This window comes from Pyxicephalus adspersus, chromosome 3 (assembly GCF_032062135.1).
Source record: "Pyxicephalus adspersus chromosome 3, UCB_Pads_2.0, whole genome shotgun sequence".
NCBI classification, from domain to species: Eukaryota; Metazoa; Chordata; class Amphibia; order Anura; family Pyxicephalidae; genus Pyxicephalus; species Pyxicephalus adspersus.
Genome location: NC_092860.1, coordinates 75,463,029 through 75,486,472, shown reverse-complemented (window position 1 = coordinate 75,486,472; position 23,444 = coordinate 75,463,029). Strand labels below are relative to the sequence as shown.

Here is a 23,444-nt window from a genome sequence, read left to right as displayed (position 1 = left end):
ATAACTAACTGTACAGTAAGGCAACAATTTGCAATCTATAGTAAGTAAAACACTATGACTGCATTGATTAGAAATCTGCTTTCTATAGCTTACTATATATATTTCATTTCATCTTTCTTTTTGCACTGCCTTATTAATCAACCCTTGCAACAACTACTGATGTTGCCACATACCTGTTTTGGTCTATCATAGATAGTTTAATAGCCCAGATATTAGTGATATTATTTTATTATGTGATAATATCTTTCCCTTACTGGATTCCATTCATCTTTTATATACATTATATGTAATATGATTTTGCAATTTCATTCTCAATACATGACTAATGAATGCTACATATTCACTTCCTTATATATCCCATCTAAATATTATACTTATAATCTAATGTTACAAAATTTTTTTTCAGTCCAGTAGGGTAAATTTAGTTTGTCACTATTTCCTCCTTGCCACATTCTTTAAACATATATACATGTGCATTGTGGAAATTGTGACCTAAATTATTAGGAACAGGATGAATATTCTCCAGTACCTAGTGATCACAAGCCCTCCTAAAGACCACATGTATCCTAGTATATAGTATTTACTATTAACTGTGAATTATATTAGCAAGCAAAGGGTTTACATTTGTTTTAGATGTAATGAAAATATATCTATTTTGGACAAATAACTATTTCTGTATTTTATTAAATAATAAAATATAATAATGAGTAGACTACGTGGTTGTGTGCACCAAGCAATTCCATCTCTATTGTTAGTGAACCGTATTAGTTCAGTATTAACCTTTGTAAAGCAAGTTACCCATTAGAAGAGCTTTGAAATGTATACTAGCTCATCTTTAATTTTAGTTGCTACGAAGCCTAGTTATATTTTTAGAAAATCCATTTTTTATTACAAAGTACAGAAAATGGGTTAATTAACTGCTTTTAAAAGCGACCTTTAGCTTAGCTGAAGCACTGAGCAGACGTTCTCAGAAGCAGGCAGTGGTGCAGAAATGTGTGCAGTTACTGCTGATCCCTGGCTGCAGTTTGCCTTCTGTTGACACTCATCAAGCTGTGGATACTTCGAGGCAGGTCATTCTAAATGGACTTGTAAAATAAAGGCCTCTATATAATTACTGATGATGATCATAGCTAAATATTAGGAGCTGAAGGACGGTGGATGAAGGAGAAATGTACTCTGGACTGTATTCATTAACTATAATGTTGTGCAGGTCAAAGACATTCAGCTTTCAAATTAGCATACATACTGCATAGTTTATGCACATTTAAAACCCAGTTGTATTTCTTAGGGTCTGATTTATTAAAGCTCCCCAAGGCTGGAGAGAATACACTTTCATCAGTGAAGCTGGGTGATCCAGCAAACCTGGATCGGATCTGGTCCAGGATTGAAACCATTTGGTAACAAATAGCAAATGGCTTAAGAAATCTATTCCAGGTTTGCTGGATTACCCATCTTCACTGATAAAAGTGTAGTCTCTCCAGCCTTGGAGAGCTTTAATAAATCAGGCCCTTAGACTTTGTAACTAATTGTAGTTTATTTCTTTTCACATTTCCTGAATGCTATGCAATTAACTTCTGTTATCCTTTCTTGGATTTTCCCAGGAAAAACATCTCCCAGGAGAAATACAAAATGTGAGCTTGTGTGTATTTGTATCTTGGTTAGTACAGATTTGTTTTTGGATTTAAGCCTTTGTTACATGGTGATTCAAATAGATATTCAACATATACCTAAGTTGTTATAAATAACAACTTTTCAAAATATCCTGATTTTTTAACATTTATGCTGTTTATATAAAAAAAATCAAGCAGTGAAAGTTTTCAATCTACTGTGTTCTACCTAGTTATTATGGAGTCTGCAAAGACACAATCATTACCATACTGACAGAAACAGAGACGCAATCAGTACTGTATTCATAAAAACAGATATATGTTTGCAGAGAAAACAGTGTAGTGAGAGATGCTCCCTTGTAATGGGACAATTATAAAGACGTTTTGAAGTAGAGATCAGTTGCACAGTTATGCTGACAGGGAAGGAAAAAAGTGTTAGGATTTGTTACAAATGTGTGATTTTTGTAAAGCCGTCATTCTCGATAAGGATAATGTTTCTGAGACCCGATAAATGTATCCCAATTGAAAGATGCAAAACTCACATACTCACTCTCTTTATCTGTGCCATCTGCCCCTGGCAACATGGATACAGATCGGTACCTGCTCTTCTGTATCCAAAGCAAAGGTTTATTTCCAGCGTTGTAGCTGTGTTAGTAGCACTACATCAGTATCTCATCTCAAACCAGCCTCTGAACAAATGTCTGCCATACGCACCAAGGGTTCTGGCCACCAAAACTCTTTTTTATGGATGTGATATTAGTATTTTTCTTATAATAATGTCTTATATCTTTTCAGAACTAATAAGTTCACTGCATCTGTGCAGTTTATTGCAAATAGTGATAGTCAATACATTCTTGGTGATGTCAGCACTGCTTTATTGCAGCATTTACATGTAGGGCACTTCATTAAAGTGGAACTCCTGTCTAAATCATAGTATTGATATCTATCATATGTCTTACATACACATGCATTCTTACTTGCTCTCAGTTGCACTCAACTCTTTAGTAACCACCCAAAAACAGCCGGGTGGCTACTGAAAAGTGCCTGGTGGTGCGCCCAGCTAATAGGGGCTGGGGGGGGGGGGGGGGACACTGGATATTAGAGATTGGAGTGATATTACTGTATGAGACAGCAAAACCTTTTTTTGCTCAGTGTGCTGGTTCTTGTTCTCCCAGTCGGTGGCATGCTAAGATTACAGGAAGCAAATATTAAGACAGATTTATTAGATATACCAAAATATATTTAATATATTTTAATTAATATAATAATTATTCCTTTGTACTACATAACAACTAATATTTTACATTTTGTCAATTGGCAACGGCTTGCTCCTGGGAGTTGGTAAATTATACATTTTTAATCACTATCCTGAACATCGCTTACATTTTGTGGATATTCACTTCAGTTTTTCAGGTGTGTGTAGATGAGCTAAGTAAGCAGACATTTGCTTTTCATGATATATCAAGTTAAGATTTTAAATGTAAATCGGACTCAATACATAATAGATAATACACTGTATATTACCATTATGAAAATGCTGATCATGATAAACGAATTGACTTATCTTATGTGTAAACAATCTCATGAAAAGTTTCTATCTACAAATTGTGTGAAAGGCTTATAGTAACCACATCTATATTTCCATGAATGTAAATGACAAGTAAAGTAACTGTATTTCATAAATCCATCTACATATTTACATTGTGAGGATTCTACCTGAAGTTGAAGGAAATCTATCATTAAGGTGAGGTAGAGAATATGGATGGCAAAACAAAGATTTGATCTATGACTTCAAAATCACAACCAGTTATATGCTAAGAACATTGAGGGAACTCAGATATATTATTTTGCCTTAATTAAAATGTTAGAAGCTTCTTGACTATAGCAGCAAGACATTTTATTATCAAAAGTCATGAGAGTGTTGGTCATTCGTGATGGCATTATATCTTCCTGACTTTTATGTCTTAATATAAATAATAGGAATGCTCGATTACATATGTGTGTAAGCCCAGTGAATAAATAAAAGAAAAAAGAAACAGATTGCTCTGGTGATATTTATCACAATGCAGACTATGGGCCAAGAAACAAATTGTTTTGAGTTATTATTGCTTGCCACTGTTGTGCTCTGCATATCCCATATTTAATCTGTCCAATAAAAATAAACCATTACACCATAGAAAATGTAGTATGTTGGGTAATGTGTTAGTTCTCCTTTGTGTAAGGATATTAGGTTAAAGAAGTTTTCTACAATGGTCATGTTTTCATCCACTCTAGAAAGGTGATAAGTTACAAGGCGGAAGATGACAATTTTTTTAGCTTTAATATTTACAACCCTAAAACATACAATATAAGATGTTGCTTTTTGGCTGCTACCTTGCCAGCTACTCAACCACATACACCATCCTTAAAGAACCAGCATTTGAACATTTTACAAGAGTCGATAGCGAGCAGTACTGAACCACTTATTGCTGTCACCATTTATTTCCTTTGGGTGACCGGAAGAAAGTGGTGCAGGGATGTGAGGAAGCGTTAACAGAACTGCAGCCTTACCGCCAGCATGAACCTACCCTAAACTTCCCCAATAATTGTCTTCCTTATACTCTTTATTTTAATCATTTAAAGCTTTCAAATGTTTATATAAACAAAAGCAAAGTAGCAAAAACAAGTAAGAAGCAGCTGCATACAAATTAGGGTTGTATTTTACTTGTTTGCAAGCAATGCGATACAAATCAAAACATTATAGAATTCTAGGGAAGGCAGAAAAATGAGTGAAGAAGCAAGAGTATAGCCTAGTTTGAGTATCAAACCATTCTGCTGACAAAAACTTTCCATGTTTAATAGTATATTAAGTGTTTATTTCCCAGGCCTTCCTTTTTAGAATAATGCTTTACTGTTAATGCTAACAGTTTAGTGGTTTGTGTGTCACTGACCTGGAAGAAGTTCAGAGAGAAGGATTTCTGGCACTTTTCCTACACTCTTTTGTACTATAGAGGGGACTGCAGTCATGACTTACACTGGACAATAGCGTTGTCGAGCTGATTGGCTCATTGCTGCCATATGGAGTAAATCACATGTTCTTCCATACCTGGAAGTATCTTCAAGGGTTAGCCTTGAATAGAACAAGTTGGTTTTATTCTTTTTTTCTGTGTTAAAAAGGTAGCTGTTAAAATCTTTCCGTCAAATGCAAATAGGTGTAAAAAAGATTCATGCTTCTTTAAAAATTGTGAGTAGTTCCTGAGAACAGTTACTATCCTAGTGAAGAAAGTGAACCTTCTAGATTGTAAGCTCTTCGGGAGTCCTCTAATCCTCCTGTGTCACTGTCTGTATCTGTCTGTCATTTGTAACTCCTATTTAATGTACAGCGCTGCATAAAATCCTGTTTAATAATAATAATAATAATAGTAATATTAATAAAAATAATCTGTGGTTATATTAACTATCCACTTATGTGCACAGAAACATTTTGTCTTTTTTATTCATGTATTGACATCTTATGTGTTGTAAGCACAGCTTAGTGTAATTCAATAACTCTAAAGAAGCCTTATTTTGTAAACAGACCTTTATCTACTCATTTAGTATATCAACCCCTAAAAATGATTCTAACATACAAAACATGTACCAGAATGTAAGTAATATAACATTATACCAAACATAATAAATGACATTTGCAATGTTTCTGATGCTGGATTTAGGTAATGAGATTTTTTTTTAATTTTATATTATCAGAAGTAAATTGCAAAAAACAAATGTCATGCTTTCAGGTAAACAATAGCCCCTAGGTCAAGCATGTTATTTTGGTCCCTGACATTACCCATTCAATAAAATAAACATTCCTTTGTTCATCATTTATATTTTACCAGCTGGAAGGGAGAATGTTCCTTTAGTAAATCCCTACTGACATGTTCAGTAACAGAATTTATTTTACCACTTCTGAATTTTAAATCTTAACACTCAGTATCATATGAATTAGAATAAATACAATATGTTTTCAATGAGAGCCCTGTTATCTGAATATTGATTATAATATCATATGATTGCTAATTAATCATAGGAAGCGGTAAAATTAAGCTGATAACACTCTAATCAGCTGTTGTAAATGTAAGTCTAGTACAGGATATCAGGTGAAATGTCTTTCAGTATCAGTCAACTGCTGTACATTGCTTTTTAGATGCTGCTGTAAACATTTGTGATAATACAAGGTGACATATGCAGGATTTTGTATTATCGGAAATCTAGAAACAAATAGCTGCCATACTTTTAGTGTGTATTATGTTTTCACCTATAGCAGATTTTCTATTAATAACAACCTATTGTATTTCTGTGTCATTTTGAAAAGTGAACGCAGATGGGGCCTTAATTTTGTTATCAGGGTATTCTGGTGAACTGGTGAACTTTGCTATTATCATTGTATATGGAAACATTTTTTTTTACACAAGCTGTTGTATGATAGTATGACAATATTTTAAATACATGAACCGCAAACCACAAATGCCATATATGCTTTACTTTCTTTAATAAGTGTTGTCATGACATGATGTGTGTTTTTTCTTACAGAGAAGTGTGCATTAACCAGGACAAACGAGTCCATCTCACAGTCGTGTACTTTGGGAAGGAACAGGCACAAGAGGTGAAAGCTATATTGGAAAACACATCTAAGTAAGTATGGTACAATATCTTCTCTTTCATAGACATGAACAATTTAACACAAATACACTTTTACTATTTTTTAATACCAAAGTATTATTGTAGCAATAGTTTTTATTTGCTGACATAACAAAAATTGGAATTGATTTTCTAGTTTGCTGCATATAGGCAGCAATGGATTATTTGTTTTCAGCATTTTCTGGAGACTTAGGGTTTAATTTGAAAAAACAGTTAAACAGGCAAAAAAAGGTGAAATTGTTTTTTATTTAGACAAAAAGTGTTTCATCTGTCAATCCTTAGTTGATCTGTTGCTTTTTGATCTGTTCCAGCAGTCTTGCTAGGATAAATACGTAATAAAAAGATCTTACCTATCCTAGAAACAAAATGGTGAATTATTACTCCTATAGAGCTATCCCTGTATCATTATTTTGATAAGAGGTAACATTTGAGTCCTTCTATATTTATATATGTCTCCACCCTAACACTTTTGTAATTCCACAATTATTATGTGTCAAATCTTCACTTCACAAGACAACGCTGCTTGAGCAAACTGGAGGATAAAGTTGCAATTGTTGTTAACCTAAACTGCTAATGCAATAAGCCTTTTAACAGTAGATCATGTAAACCCTATGTGTTCAATTGCTTTTATTTTTACCAGATGCAATCTTCTTGTAACTTTATCTAAAGCAGTGTTACTCGCTTTTTTCACATGAGGTAATCCTTGAAATAACTTTCAGATCTTCAGGGAACCTCTTCTATAATTACTGCATCTACAACTCACAGTACATTAGCATGATGGTCAGTAGGAAAAATGCCTACATGTCTGGTTAGTGGGAAGAATGTCACCCTTACAAATAGCCAAAAAAATAATTGTTGCCACCTAAAGCGACCTGAGACACAAACTGCTCATCGCTTAACCTCAGGAGGAACCCTAGTTGGGAAACACCAGTAAACCGGTATAATAGCATTTTGGTATGTTTGTCACTAATGGGAAACTTTAACTGATGTTAATGTTTCGTGGATCCCTGCCGGTGCCAATAGGCTGTTTAATAACACAACAAAGGCAAGATTACTTGCTTATGCTCCGGATATACAGTTGGGTAATTTAATGCTGGGTAACATTAAAGCCAGCATATTTAGGGATAGACTTTGCAGTGCAATTAGTAAAACAATACAGTATATAGTAAGCTTGGTTAGAAATAAATATATTTAAAAAACTGTTAGGTTCAGAATTGCACCCCTGCTTGCCAATACTTCTATCACAAATTCAAGAAAACGGGGGTTTACTACTCATGTCAAGAGAAGCAATATAGCCATGTATATCATTACCCGTTACCACCATAACAAAGTATGCATCTCAGGCTACCGATGCATGCTATACACACTGTACACATTAATTCTAATGAGTATTTATATATGCATAGCCTATAGCAGTGTCATACAGACGCATAAAACTGAATATGCTATATTAGATACTGTTCAGCACATTGAAAATAGAAGACATTGAATATATGTGTTCTTTTTTTTTCTTCTGTAACATTATTAATGACTGTTGTTTTCTATTCATTATTATTGTTTCATCTTATTACCGGGCCAGAGATTCATGTTGTGTTTAAAATGTTGAGAATAAAGAACAATCATTTTAACTACAAATCACGAACAAGGACACACAGCCATTAAACAAAATCTAATGTGCCTTCTTACATAAATCATGTTTGGAGTCCCTTCAGTCCAATCAGCAGACACTTTCCTTTTCCTCTGTGTCATGTTCAGCTGACCACGGTCTTTTAGAGTCATCTCCTGTCTGCAAATTTATACACCCTGTCATTGGAGTCTCAATGTTTTCATTACCTATCTGTGGTTTAGGATGGGCAACTAGTAAAGAATATAACACGTAATAAATATTTCTGACATGTGAATAACTGAACTCTGTATTACGTAAACTCTGAGCAGTTATTCATTTAGGAAAAGCTTTTACTGAGAAAAATAGAGATTCTGCCATTGGTGACCTAAAAAAAAAACCTCAGCCTGGCTGTCTCTGGTTTCAGTATTTTTTGAGTTACTCAGCCAGAATAAGCATGCAGATCTGGAAGGTCAGAGTGATTTAAAAATTACAGAAGTGTCAGGATCAATGTGAGCAGTCAGCAGTTTGCAACCTCAATAATTCAACAGTACAGGTTTCCTTAAAAGTAAGTGTATTTTGTATTTCTATACAAGTCTATAGAACAGTAAAGCATGGTTGAAGCAGGTCGGATGGAGATCAACATTGGGTAAATACACCAATAATTATAAATGAAAATGTAAAATTACCAGCAGCACACTTCTGGTTCTTGCATAACACACACCCTCCTGAATCAGGACAACCCCATTGCTCTCCTATTAATAGCCCATAACATTGAATTGGTTCTGTAGTCCTTGGAGAACAATGTGATTGATAACAGTCAGTATGGGAAGAGAGCTGAAAAAGTGTCCAGCCTATTAAATGTATGGCAAGATCAACATGCATTCTTTTGAACTTATCAAATAGGTATGACTAGAGGCTTTCAGTAGTATTTTAACAGACTGAATTTGGCCAAAAAAGAAGGCAATTTTTGTAGATTACATGTGTTTTTAACAAATAATTATGTTTGGTAATATTAATATTGTTATTGCTTTGAATCATTTGAAAAGTGCATTCTGAAAAACGAAAACAACTTTCCTTCAATTGACTAAAGCTGCATACACACGTGCAAATATTGTCGTTGGAAAAAATCTTTCACGATCCTTTCCAACATCAAAGGACTGCAAGATGCAGGAATGAGGGCTGTACATACAGCATCGTTCTGCTCTATGCAGACTGGAGGGGTAGAGCAATGGAGTGGCACCCTGCTGCACGCTCTCCCCCTTCCCTTTCATTAGGATCGTTCGTCGTCCGCAGATCTGCCAGGACGGTCGTTCGGACGATGGACGACCAGCGTTGTACACACGCCAGATTCTCGAACGATATTGGCCCAGAACCATTGGACGTGTGTACCCAGTTTAAGTCCCTAATCTTCAGCTGTAGCAGAACAATATCTATTATTTTGGTAAGTCAACCTCACTAATTGCAGGTGATTACAGAAACTGTAAACAACAGGATCTTTTTTCATCAAAGCAGATAAGGACAGCCTGGAAAAATCAAACTTAAGTTGCTGACAATGAGAATACACATTACTTGTATGCAACAAATCATACCTGATTAAATCATATTATATATATATATATATATATATATATATTTATTTATTTATTTATTTATTTTGATGATGAATTCCCTTTAATAAAGCAGAACAGTAAAAATAGTCTGAATACTGAAATCCCTGGTTATTTCTGCCTAATGCACTGCATTCTTGAAAAAGTACCACAGTGATGTGTTATTAAAACATTATTTAACAAAGACATGGTGTTCCTTAAACTTGACATATCAAAGTAAGGTATTTTTCTATCAGAAAACAATGTGGCAGCCCAGCTGTATTAATTGTCCAAGAGGATAAAGAAATTCTTTTTTCCCCCATTTGGACAAAGTTCACATTCAGTTAATACTAAATAATGCAGGGGACGTTATGGTAAACCCTTTGAAGCATATGCTAATACTTTTGTGTTAATAAAATATTTATATTTGTTATATTGCAGTTTTATCCTCAGCATTCCACATCCTCAATTGTTCAGTAGCACCTTTTTATATATATGATAACATTTGGACAGCAGTGCTGTTGAGTATTACTCTCTTATACATTTGCATTTCTAACCTAATGCTTATTCTTCTGCTGTTGTTTTTTCCAACGTTTGGTGATACTGTAAGTCTTTGTGTGGCATTTTACTCCTATAAAATAGCTGTGATTTTATTTTATTGTAACTAAATGATGTAAGAGGTAACAGTACTCTGGCATATAAATGGTGTGCTCATGTTAGCCTATAAAAGCGGAGTACTTGTATGTAAATGGATATTTACATAATATGCTATGTTATGCATAGAACTGTTCCCCATGTGGCCATGAAGTAGTTGGCCTATGTTCACAGCAGCAGAAAAGGGAAATAATGAAAGGGATTTGTAAGATAAATGCTGATCAGCAAGATAAATAATACAACTAAACAGTTTATTGCTATGTATTTGTGTAACACTGCATTGCACTGACCATGCACTTCAATATTCCCTTTCTTAATGTTGGCCCTTATTTATAAGTATAAGATTGATTCTGTGTACTCCATTTCTCTAAAAAAACAAATTTACCTGGCTAATTCAAAAAAAGTAATCACTTTGCATTTTTAGTACAAATATTGCAAGCAAAGTTTTTATGTTATTTTTACCATAAAATTGTAAAAAGTAATTCCAAAAATTATCACAAAGGTTATTACTTACTAAAATTTCACTAGGTTTTTACTGGTTGTAATTTGCATGGGAATAGCAGGTGTTTACAAAGAAAGGAAATTGGTATCATTTGAGATGGAGATAAAATATCAATGCAGGAGATAACATTTCGTTATATACTATTTACATGTGTAATATTTTTGAATTGGACATTTGAATGAGAGATGATTGCAATTTAAAAAAAAAACAACTCGGTGCAGTTAGAATAACTAAGTAACATTGAAGAACAAGCTCTGTGACTGATTTTTTTTTAAAACATATAATATTCTCCTAACACATAAAAGTAATCTGCTTCTGCATTCTAATCTTAATAAATTATAAACCTTTTTTTAATTGCTTTTATTTATTAGATATATTTATGGCAACTGTTTGTTTTGTCACAAGTGAATTATTGCTGTACTTAGTCAAGAAACACATTTGCAGCCATATAAATATTATCTCTATAATGAATGTGTTCCTTATTGCATGTACTAAGCTGCCAAGCATCTCTTGATAAGGAAGCAACTACTCCAGTGCAGTATGGTGTCACCTAGTGGCTTATTGATAGTACCGCTGCATTGTTTTCATCTGTATATAAACATTCCTATTCCAAATCTTAATCTAATATCCTTTGCAGAACATTATAAATGTGTAAGGCTCCCATTTTATTCTATTTCACAGTAGCTATCTGATAACAGTCAAAATATAATTACTTTGTTTTTTCTGGAATTGTGGGAACTAGATATGATCACTTGACCTGCAGAATAAACAACTTTGGAGAAATTTAATCAAAATCGAAACTCCTGAATTTGCGAATTTACATGTTCCAGTAGAGTTTGGATTTTAACAGGGTCTACTCTTTTTTTCAAGACTATTATTTTTTTTTTTTTTAGGTGCATTTGAACTATTATGTTTGGGATAAGCCCCACTGTGTACAGCTGCATATATGTCAGAATGGTTGTCAGCTGTAGTTGTCCTTCATTGGAAATGGAATCTGATTAACCTAACTGAAGGAGCACCCTTGACAGGCTGACCACATTGCTTCTAATTACAAGGCAGTAGTTTTAATGTTGTCAAGCCTGCAACAAAAATGCTTTCACTGTCAGGTTTTCCAAGTAAAATGCAGATTCACAAAAAAAAATAGTTGCTGAAAAAAAAAAAAACAATGGAACATGATGACAAATCACAGAAAATTGGATTTTGTGTTTGCATACATACACAAAAGTTTCCTCTCATGTATTTGATCAATACTTTTTTCACCGCTTTCGATGTAAAAAAAATGCTAACTAATGTGCATCTGTTGTTGGCAGAAGGACAAGTTTGGAATAGGTAAAAGATGCTCCAGGAGAAATGTAAAGCCTATTGTGCTACCAAGAACTTCCTTTTTCCTTTTTTTCGTCTTCTCCATTGACTCCAAGGCATTTTGTCAATTTGGCTAAATTTGATATGAAAACTTTTTATTATGCAAATATTCTGACTTGTTAAAAATATGTCGGCCCCTACCTGAAACAAGCATGCAGCTAGTATAGTTGTGAAATTCTGGTTTCCTATCCTGCATAGCTGTTCCAAGTGTGCGACCAAGGTCAGGTTTAAGAAAATCATTTAAAAAGTTAGCATTTTCTGTTTTTCTGCTTTTACAGATTCACTTTAATAAAAAACATTTGCATGTTTTTAAATTAAATAATGCGCTATCCACTACTTCCTCTTTGTGGGTAGAATAATCTGTTTTAATGCTTGCTTGGCTTTCATCCTTTGATGTTTCAGTCCCTGACTTTGAAGTATATAAAATACAAGTAGTGGCACATTTTCTTTCCTGCAGGTGTTGGGGGAAGACTAATGCCATTAATTTTGTCCTGGCACACACCATAACAATTGGTTTGCTGCAGGCCGTGGTTTACAAGGAGATAAATTGTCCAGTAATGCATCTCTGTCTATTACCACTTGTGCTCTCTAGTGTTGGTGACATTTTACAAACTGATTTAAGATATATTTTTCAAGCTTTTATTTGTTAAGGTAGCACATAGCTTTCCAACTCATATAAAATAATCAGAAATCATCTCTATTCTTGCTATACTTACCTACTGAAAGCTAAAATCTGATTTCTTCATCATTGCAGTTTGTTCTACAAAGTTCTTTTAATGAAAATCTGAGCCTAATATTAATTTTATTATACAGTGCCATCATATTACGCAGTGCTGTACAAAGTCCATAGTCATGTCACTAACTGTCCCTCAAAGAAAGTCACAATCTAATGTCCGTACTACAGTCATATGTCATTAATGTAGTCTAAGGTCAATTTTGGGGGGAAGCCAATTAACCTAACTGCATGTTTTTGGGATGTGGGAGGAAACCAGAGTACCCGGTGGTCACCCATGCAGACATGGGGAGAACCTGCAAACTCCATGCAGATAGTGTCCTGGCTGGGATTGGAACCTGGGACCTAGTGCTCCAAAGGTTGGAGTGCTAACCCCTGAGCAACCGTAATTGAAAGGTTTAAATTCACTAGCTTGTAAGTAACAACCAGTATATTGTGCATTGAAAATTGTGGTAATGTTTGAAAATGCAGATTCCATAACCCACAAACAGTTTTCACATATTGGATTTATTATTCATTGCTGTGTTTTGTATCGGCCATCAATTAGGTGTTCTGTATTTCAGTGCCACTGTATGTCATGTCAATTCCATATGTAATTCTGAAATTCTGTGTCTGTCGAGTCTTGGAATTCATTCTTCTTGTGACGGTTTTGTGTCACTATGATAAATGAATTTTAATTTTGAAATGATTTATATTTCAATTTTACAGAAACCAGAAAAAGAAAAAGAAAAAAAACTTAGCTTTTAATGCATTCAAAAAATGAAATAAGATCAGAAACAGTTACATTTTCTGTCCTATACAATCATAAAAAAGCTAATAAAATATGTATTTTTAATATTGAAAAGTACCATTTGAATTTCTATAGATCTCTTTTGTTTTGACACCAAAAGGCTCTTTTTTCTTGAAATATTGTTTATTAGAATGATATAATCAAATTTTACCTTGAAGTCCATGTAAAAGCAAAACATCACAAGGACAAATGCTCTGGTGATAACTGTCCAATAAAAACATTTTAGGTGATTTTTTCAAAGATTTATCTAAGAAAAAAAGTTTGGGCTTTTTGTAAGTTTTGTTCTTAAACATGTTCTGTAATCTCCTAAATGCCCTGCGGTTTGTAATGTTCCGGACAATATTTTAATGTCCTTATTGGAGAAATAAAACACAAAGGGCTTCTGTGAACAATGAAATGCAACAAACAGCAATAGTACAATGGCTATTTCTTCTGCTTAACCTCTGAGGTTTCATAAAAGTTTTCTTTGGGAAACTATGAACATATTATACACTGACATTTACCAACCACAGAATATAGTGATAAGTCAGTGTTACCACATGGTGTTCATATTTTACACATATATTAGTTTTAGTTTAGTATTAGAGCAGTGAGGATTTGTGTTATAAGGAAGGTTAAGTGCTTTCGGCTCAATTTAAAAATTGACTTTTAGGTGTTTGGTGAGGTAAGGGGTAAAGTAAGGGTTAGGGTAGTTGATGGACATTGAAGTCAAACACAATGTCCTATTTGAATGCTTTTAAATTAATAATGTATCATTTGATTTATAAAGGCTGTGTTTGATCTGTTTTCCCTGCGTTTACATGCACCTTAAGGTCTACAGAAATGCAGCCAAATCAAAGCATGCCAAATGCAGCCTCTGAACTGCCATGTGTTCTGCTAAATAAGTCAGTGGGATTTTGTTGCCTGCGATTGACATGCATACAGGTAACCAGCACTCCTGGTAGTAAATAATTGAGATTTTGAGTTTTTTTAAACGGCATATTTCCCATCATTTTAGGGACTGAGCAGCTATTGGGATATTGAAGGATTCACTTAAACACCCACAAAGCCCCATTATACTTTGGGAAGGACAGATATTTTCAGACAGAAACAGTGTGAGAAAATCTAAAAAGCGTTAAATTGCTCTTTGAATATATTTTTTTATTAGTATTATCAGCTCAGATTCCTTCTGAAATGTATAATAACGGTAATAAATCCATTTCTATTTGAAATTAAGATTTTCCAAAAACTTTTATTAGTGTGAAGATAATACTAATTTTAATGGATTGTATTACTGAGTGCTGAAACAACCGCATCACAAATTATTCTTGTTTGTCATGTAGCTAGACACCAGATGCACTGACATAAGCTCTTCAGTCTGAATTTTATAGTAGGTTATGTGATACAATTTTTTTCATTCTGCTGTATATATTTTTCTATTTATTTGCAGGGCAGCAAACTTCAAGAACTTCACGTTTATTCAGCTAAATGAAGAATTCTCCCGTGGCAAAGGATTAGATGTAGGAGCTCGCGCTTGGAAAGGAAACAATGTCCTTCTGTTTTTTTGTGATGTGGATATCTACTTCAATGCAGAGTTCCTGAACACATGCAGAATAAACACACAGCCAGGTATGATCTGTGCAGCTGTGATAGGATTATCTAGTATGACCATATGACTATTTATACTCAGCATAACATTAATAATTTTTGCAATTACATTTTGCTTTAAGGACAATTGGAATGCATGCAGTCCTGCTCCCAAAAGAAAAGAGGATACAAGTGAATTAATTTTTAATCTATGCCTCCTGAATAGTGAGCAGAGCCCTAAATAGCACTTAAGCCTGAGCAAAATTCTTAGAAAAAAAGGTAATAAATATAATGAATTTGGAGGCGTTAGAGAGACATGATTTTTTTTAAGATAGATCTGTGTTTTTTTTTTTTTTAAATCATTAACTGTTAATTGATTCATGTCAGCTCTCACAAGGGTAATTTAAGGCTAGCAGCTAGGGGTGATTCTCACAGCCAGCCTCTGTTCTTAAGAACTGTTTCCCTACTGTGCCTATGCTGCAGCCTTGCTTCTAGAGTAATAAATAAAGAGCTAGTGCTATATGCATCACTTTCTACAGTAAGCCAGTCCTGCTGTCTTGCTTCCCTGCTCTTACATCCCCTTCCAGTATCATCTAGGTCAGACTCAGGGTCCCTGCAGAGCTGGCAATCTCTGATGTCAATCTCTCCTCCTAGAACTTGCTTGTTCCTCTCTGAGCTGAATAGCAGACAAAAAATAAACATTTTGTTTTGATCTGTACCTGGCAACTCTTAAGAGGGTTGATAACTTTACAGATAAGTGTACTAATGATACAATTCTGCAAAAATGTCAAATGCCTATTACCTTTAAAATGTCCCTAACAATAATACCCCCCAGATCTGGCTCTAGTGGGCAAGATAAAAAAACCCCAGCAAGGGTGCTGGTAACCACGATAATAACCTCCTGCATTGTTTTTTTAACTGTCATCCCCACCTTTACCCTTTCATTGGTGGTTAGTGCAGTGACAAAAAAAAATGTAACCCCCTTGCAGCTGTCACTTTTGTGATCTCTTCTTCTCCATTCCCCAATATGGTCAGGACTCTACCTTTTGAGGCCATTCCACCTGACAGTACTGTGAATTATTTCAGTGCCAGTGCAAAAACTTAGATGTGTTACAAAGTGCCTACAGGTGCCCAAGAGGTGGAAGACCTAGCATAGGACACTATGATTACAAAACAAGAATATTAGGCACCATGACTTTAAACATAGTGGGCACTGTGACTTTAAACATTTTTGGCAGCATGACTTTTTGAAAGTTTGCAGGCCACCATGGCAGTAACATAATGACCTCCTAAACGAGGAGAATTTGGGCTGTTCACCTAACAAGCTTAATTATGAACTTGCAAGGGATACTTGACCTAGGTTGGTGAATGTCTGGTAGCTCAATTTTCAAAGAATACCTAATCACAGACAAGGAAATCTAAAAAAATAATTTTTCCTTGTACATGATGGTGGAATACTTAAATCAGCAAAGCTTCATCTAATTTACTAAGCTAAATGAAATATAGCTTGCAAGGGGGTCATTCATTTTGCTATGTGAACTGCTGATATTCCTTTATTAAAACTACCCCTACCACTACCCCTATTTATATTTTATTTATATGTTTTGTACCCCTATTCAAAAAACAAGAAGCTGATCACCTCCTTCTTGAGACACATTTAGCCTCAGCCAAGTGTGTTCCTTTAACAAATTAGGTCTGGCTAGCAGAACTGCAGCTCTGCTTTCCCGTTTTTAGCTCGAGACCATGGTTTCATTGCCTAAAAAAAAGACATACACACACTGATCTTAACCGCAATTTTTCCTCTTCTCTGTAGGAAAAAGAGTTTTCTATCCAGTCCTTTTCAGTCAGTACAACCCAGCTATAATTTATGGACATCATGATGCAATTCCCTCCATTGACCAGCAGTTGGTAAGTGATTTGTAGACAACCTAAGGTCATCAATGTACCCTATATGTCCTTTTTTCTCATGCTGGACGTGTCTTGTGTACCAGTGTGGGCCAAGTCAAACAACAAGGCGTTTGAAATGTATGTGCTGAGCACTGATATTTATAAAAGGCATAACGTCTTTTCCAGAAGGTAGTAGAGTGTGACTTTAGCTTAGGCTGGGGTCCAACAGCAACATCATCCGCCCTCTGCAATGACTGATATCTTACCAAGGGAATGGCCCACATTATTTTTAGCTATGAACATCAAGGTTATTTTATTGCAGCAGACATAGCAGCACATAATCCTGTTTGGGCCTAACTAATGATCCAAATACATAAATAAATAGATTTTTAAAATTTCAACCTACATGCAGTAAAATGCATCAATATCAATTGCTCTTATAAATCAACTGCAGGGCTAGAGAGATTTAATGTTTTTCAGGCCTAATACCGCAGTACCACTATGAAATATAACATGATCTGTTTATTTCCTGCAGTAATACAAGTTATTTGATGATAAAACAGGGAAATGTAGTTTAAAATGTGCCATTTGACATTGTAAGAAATAAGTATTTTTCTGGAAGAACAGGAACATCTCTGACATTTGCAAAGTCCTACCATTGAGCAGAAGGTTTAATTAAATAAAGGGATAACTATATATAATGTATATGGTATCATTATGTGGACCAGTTTCAAACAGGTTTTGAATCAGAATTTATTGTTTAGCTTTTTTACCACCTGGGAAAGTTTTATAAATTCTTAGTCTGAGCATAATAGTTTTTATAATCAAGATGTTAAAAAAGAAACTTGCGTAATGATATAATAACATATAATTGTATATACAGTTAGGTCCATAAATATTTGGACAGGGACAACTTTTTTCTAATTTTGGTTCTGTACATTACCACAATTAATTTTAAATGAAACAACTCAGATGCAGTTGATCTGCAGACTTTCAGCTTTACTTCAGTGGGTTGGACAAAAAGATTGCATAAAAATGTGAGGAACTAAAGCTTTTTTTTTTAAAAGTAATTGGACAAATTAAAAAGCTGAAAATAAAATGTTCATTTCTAATACTTGGATGAAACCCCTTTTCTGGCAAAGCCTGTAGTCTTGAACTCATGGACATCACCAGATGCTGGGTTTCCTCCTTTTTAATGCTCTGCCAGGCCTTTACTGCAGCGGCTTTCAGTTGCTGTTTGTTTGTGGGCCTTTCTGCCCGAAGTTTAGTCTTCAACAAGTGAAATGCATGTTCAATTGGGTTCAGATCAGGGGACTGACTTGGCCATTCATGAATATTACACTTCTTTGCTATAATAAACTCCTGGGTTGCTTTGGCTGTATGTTTTCGGTCATTGTCCATCTGTATTATGAAACACCTCCCAATCAATGTGACTGCATTTAGCTGGATTTGAGCAGACAGTATATCTCTGAACACCTCAGAATTAATTCGGCTGTCTAACTAAATCAAAGATAGAAAGGAGGTACACTGCTTGGGTTACGGTGGTCTGGGATCCAAACAAAAGACATGCAGATGTTAAGGGTACATTGTTATTACATGGTACAGATATGTAGCCTTTCAATAATGCTCTAAGTTTAAAATGATTCTGTTGTGGCACGTCAAATATGCCCCTTCCATGATTGAATCACTGATATAAACACAGCTTTTACTAAACTCGGTGGACATTTACGCTGCAAAGGGAACAGGTCCCGGCTCTTTTTGTAAATTACCCCTAATGTGTCTGGACATATATTAGGTACAGAGCCGTGATGTAGTATGCATAATGGGCCAGTCTGGTAAATGATGTAATGCTAATTACTTAATGTGCATAGAGAGTTTCAGGTTTGGAAGAAGTAGTGAATATCTAGAAGCTAATGGATATGACATCCTATCATTCATGCGTACTATATTTTACACTAATTCAGATGGCTTCATGGGCAGCATTCCAGGTCATTCAGATTAATACTTGAAAGAGATCGCCTCATATCCTTTAAAGTTTCTCTCCTGGAATAATTCAGTGATGTGATTTCCATTTTAAACATGGCTTCCTATATATACATGGCTTTTTATATAAATATATATAAAATTGGTATTGTTATCTAGACACTTATTCTGGATGTCCAGTCTTGAGACAAATGTATGGTTATATTTATAAGGCAATAAATGTGACCACTTTACCAAGCATCTGCATCTTTTTTAAATTACAGTGAAAAATGTCTTTGTTTTAATCTGCATATTAGAAAATATCACATGAGTAATCCTTGTGTATTTCCAACTTTTTAGTGACAGCATGGAGTGGTGGGAAGTAGTGACAGTTTCAAAAGACAGAAGAAGACGGGTAGGCAAGTTTGAAAAAAATGGGTTTTGAGTGCTCTTTTAAATGAGCAGAAAGTAGGAGCAAGCCGAATAGGACGAGGAAGACCATTCCAGAGAGTTGGGGGAACTCTAGAAAAGTTTTGGAGTTGTGTGTGTGATGAGGTTATGAGTGAGGAAGACATTAGTAGGTCATTGGAGGAGCGAAGAGACAGCTGGGGGAGTTTTTTTCTTACCAGGTCAGTCTGGCTGCAGCATTCATAATAGATTGTAGAGGAGAGAGTCGGGTTGGTGGAATACCAGCGAGAAGGATGTTACAGTAGTCCAGACGGGAGATGATAAGAGCATGTACAAGGAGTTTGGTGGTCTCAGGGGACAGGTAGGGGCGGATTTTGGAGATGTTGCGTAGGTGAAAGTGACAGGACCTGGAAATGTTCTGAATATGGGGGGTAAATGAGAGGGCAGAGTGGAAGGTGGAACGTGCCTGAGGGGAGGCCCGAATAACAGTGTTGTTAACAGTTAGATATATGTCAGGGGGAGATTTAGAATTTGAGGGGGGGATGATGATGAGTTCTGTTTTATCCAGGTTGAGTTTCAGAAATCGGTCAGACATCCATGATGAGATGGCTGACAGGCAGCATGAGACCTTATCCAGCACTGAGGAAGAAACTTATCTGAACTGATTTAGAGGATATCATTATTGGACAGCAAATTCCACCTACACTAAGTTTAGACTGCAAAGTAACCTGTGAAGCAGACTGTAACAAAAAATAAATGTTCTCAGACTGCAAAAACAATTTATAGCTTAAAATATTAAGTCTACTTGAGGAAAAATCTTAACGCCTGTATTATTTAAATAGCACTTTTGTTCTTAAAAACGAAATAACACACAAGAACACTATGAAAAGAATAATTTCAGTTTAACTCAATATACACTGCTTACTAGTTAATAAAAAATTTTTTAAATACATTAAGAATAAATGTTGAAGTAGTGAAAACACAATTCCAAAACAAAACATGGATAACTTGCTGTGTAGTCATCCAATTTAGGAAGTTTCATTTATCCTATAGCTGAACTCTTGGAAGGACACAAATCGTTTCAGTACTGTATTTATTGATATTGTTTTTTGAACAGAACTACAGTTAACTCCCCATTATGCAGCACCTGCGGGATTGGTAAATGTACTTTCTGGTTGCTTGAGAGTTACTGTTAACATAGCACCAATAAAAATAAAATACTATTATTATTAATCAGTAGGGGCACAATAGCAGTCCAGCACAGTATAAATTGAGTATGATTATTTACAAATCCACTTTTAGTTAAAAAAATATACCTGTACTTTAAAATCAGAATGACCTACAAAAAGCACAGGACAGTATAATGGCAACAGTAGTCACTACCCAATTGTGACTAGCCAGGAAAGCAGTAGAAGGTCTCTAAATATGGATTTTTGGGGTTAATGATGTGTGAAGCTTGAACTCACTGACAGCATGGTACACCAAGCTTAAACTTTTTCCTTCCAAGAAAAGGAAAAGGGAGCAGTTAGAGCCAATCAGGTGTATTGCATATAAATACTGTATGTTGATAATGAACCTGATGCTCTGGGGGGAAAATGTAAAGAGAGATATCCTTATCAATCTGTTGCTGCTCATAAGCCTCGTACAGAGGTTCAATGGACATCAGAGGATTGTTGACAGAATCAATCTTTTGAAATTGTTTCCAGTGACAGATGAATTAATGTAATGTGTAAACTATATTCTGTTCTATGGAAAGGGGAGAGCGAGCAAGATGCACCCTGCTGTACTTTCCTTTTATAGGAATGAACTGCAGTCATTCTTGATCAGATCCTAATCAATCTACCTTAGTGGATTGATAAACAATATTGTGGGGGAGTGCTGTGCACATGTCAGTTTTTTACCCTAGACCAGCATGACTGTTCATCTCGGATAACTAATATCTAACCTGTGTATGTAGCTTTTTTCCTATCCAGTCAACAGAATTTGGGGAGGGGACACTGCATTCCATTATTGTAATGAGAATGCCGTCCATTTAGCTGTGCTGTATTTTAGGGCTTTGAAGATGTTATGTAAATTTTGAATGAGTAAACAAAAATACAAATTATAACAATATACAATTTTTGTATAGCAGTTTTATCTGTGTATGCAGCTTCTTGCCTGGAGCTCAGCTTTTAAAATTGTAGATTACATATAATGGGAGTAGTAGGAAATTGTAACTAAAGTTGAGATGAATATATTCATTATAAGCAACATCTTCAAAATCTGCATTGTATAAAGTAAAATGACAACTGACAGAAAATGCTGTTTACCTTCTCCGATGTTGTATATCTCTTGCAGTCCAGATCTTCCTAAAAGTGGAAAATGTGAAAAAATTTAAGTGTTCCATCAACACTGCATTCCATTAGACACTTTTACTACAAATATTACCCAAGGGAAATATGACTACCTCAGCAGGCAGCAAAAAAGTCAGTGAAACTTCACTTTGTGAAGGTGTTTATTGATTGTTGGGCACAGTAATGGCATCATGAAGTGGAGAGTTTAGAAGATGTTTAGAAGAAGTGCAGAGAGAAGGGGGATGGGTGTCATCAGTGGAAAGTTTAACTACAGCATACAAATCAACACAGACAGCTTTTACACATTTGTGCAACATTTGACTGGCATTATCACATAGATGCAAAGAAAGATAAATATCCAAGATAATGAATTATAGAAACCTATGGACCTGAATGAACAAAGTACATGACTTCAACTGAACTGTTACAGGGAACTTTTATTGTTTTCTGGATAAGCATGAAAGAAGTCAGCTTGAAAGTAATCTTACCAATATATGCTGAAGATTTACAAACTTTATTTGTGTATACTATGTAATGATATGTGAATGTGAGGACAGCAATGTTAGCTCATCACATACTCGTATATAGGTTCTGCTTCTTTCTATGTTACTCAGTTGTTGTGTTTTACTTTTAATGCAAACCTTTGGAGTCGATTTATTGAAAGAGTGTGTCCACTTTACTTAGCTATGTTCACTTTTTGCACCTAATTTTATGCAGGGAAGTAAAAAACTGGATTTTGCCTAACAAGAGCTTTATTTGAATCACTAAACTAAGTGACCATTCTCCCTAAGGAGTCAACTCCCTAAATGGCAGACAGATTTCTGTCACTGGAAATTATCTCTCCTGTATGCACAGTGCATTTCTTTTACATGGAGAGGGGAGGAAGAGGATAAGTGAGTGACAACCTGCTGTGAAAGTAGAGCATGTGTCCCAGTTTGGTTATCAATCCGCCAGGGCTACCTGGTGAATGGCATTGGTGAACCAATGTATAGATGCTATACTTTTGCCCAAGACAATTATGACCATTTTTGTCTCGGGCAATAATCATTCAGCGTGTGTACATATTCTTACCTAAACAGCTGCTAGGTAGGGAGGCACGGTGGTTGCACATTTAGTATTAGTTCCTTTTAGTTGCTAACTTACCTCGTATGTAAAAATGTAAAAGTCACATTCCAAATGACTCAGCAAAACATAACAATAATAACCAAAAGAAATAGTAATGTGAGTCGATAAGTTAAACTTATGACTAAGTGTCAGGAATTTTCTAGATGGGGATTACAGGTAAAGCTTACAAATTATCACCTTCAATGAATGATAAATATCTGGATTTGGAGCTCACTGCTCAATATGATCAACATTTACATTCACTAGTCCAGCCTGAAGCTTAGTGCTCAGTAAAGGTTCTGTCATTGGACTATTGAATATTGAGGGTAGACCTTTAGAGAACAGCTTTTGTAGAAAGAACCTAACCCACTCACCCCTACCCTAACCTATAAAAATTAGCTTGGAGACTGACAAGAGGTAGTTGCCACACCACAAGCTGTCTCTATTTAAAGCAGACATAAACTCTCATCTGTTGCTGACACTTCCATAGGTCCCAATTTGGGCATTGGGTAAGCACTAAAGATGTAACTAGTTATGTTGTCCTCAGGATCTACGTAGTGCTGGGAACAGAGCCAAGATCTATACCGCATGGCACATATACCTTTGACTTTTTGTACTTTGAGTTTAGATTCACTTTACCATTTTTTACATTTAAACATTTTTTACTTTAAGTGTTAAAGTC

The 23,444-nt window shown here is 35.1% G+C and overlaps 1 protein-coding gene across 3 annotated transcripts in view; it reads left to right on the top strand.

Annotated features, from left to right (window-relative positions):
* The window catches only part of CSGALNACT1 (chondroitin sulfate N-acetylgalactosaminyltransferase 1), a 193,570-nt gene that overhangs the window by 151,901 nt on the left and 18,225 nt on the right, over positions 1–23,444 (top strand). For all 3 annotated transcript variants that reach the window (XM_072405281.1, XM_072405279.1, XM_072405280.1), the window contains 3 exons: positions 6,162–6,263; positions 14,932–15,110; positions 16,882–16,976. In XM_072405281.1, the coding sequence (XP_072261382.1) occupies positions 6,162–6,263; positions 14,932–15,110; positions 16,882–16,976 (376 nt within the window). The remainder of the gene's footprint in view (positions 1–6,161; positions 6,264–14,931; positions 15,111–16,881; positions 16,977–23,444) is intronic.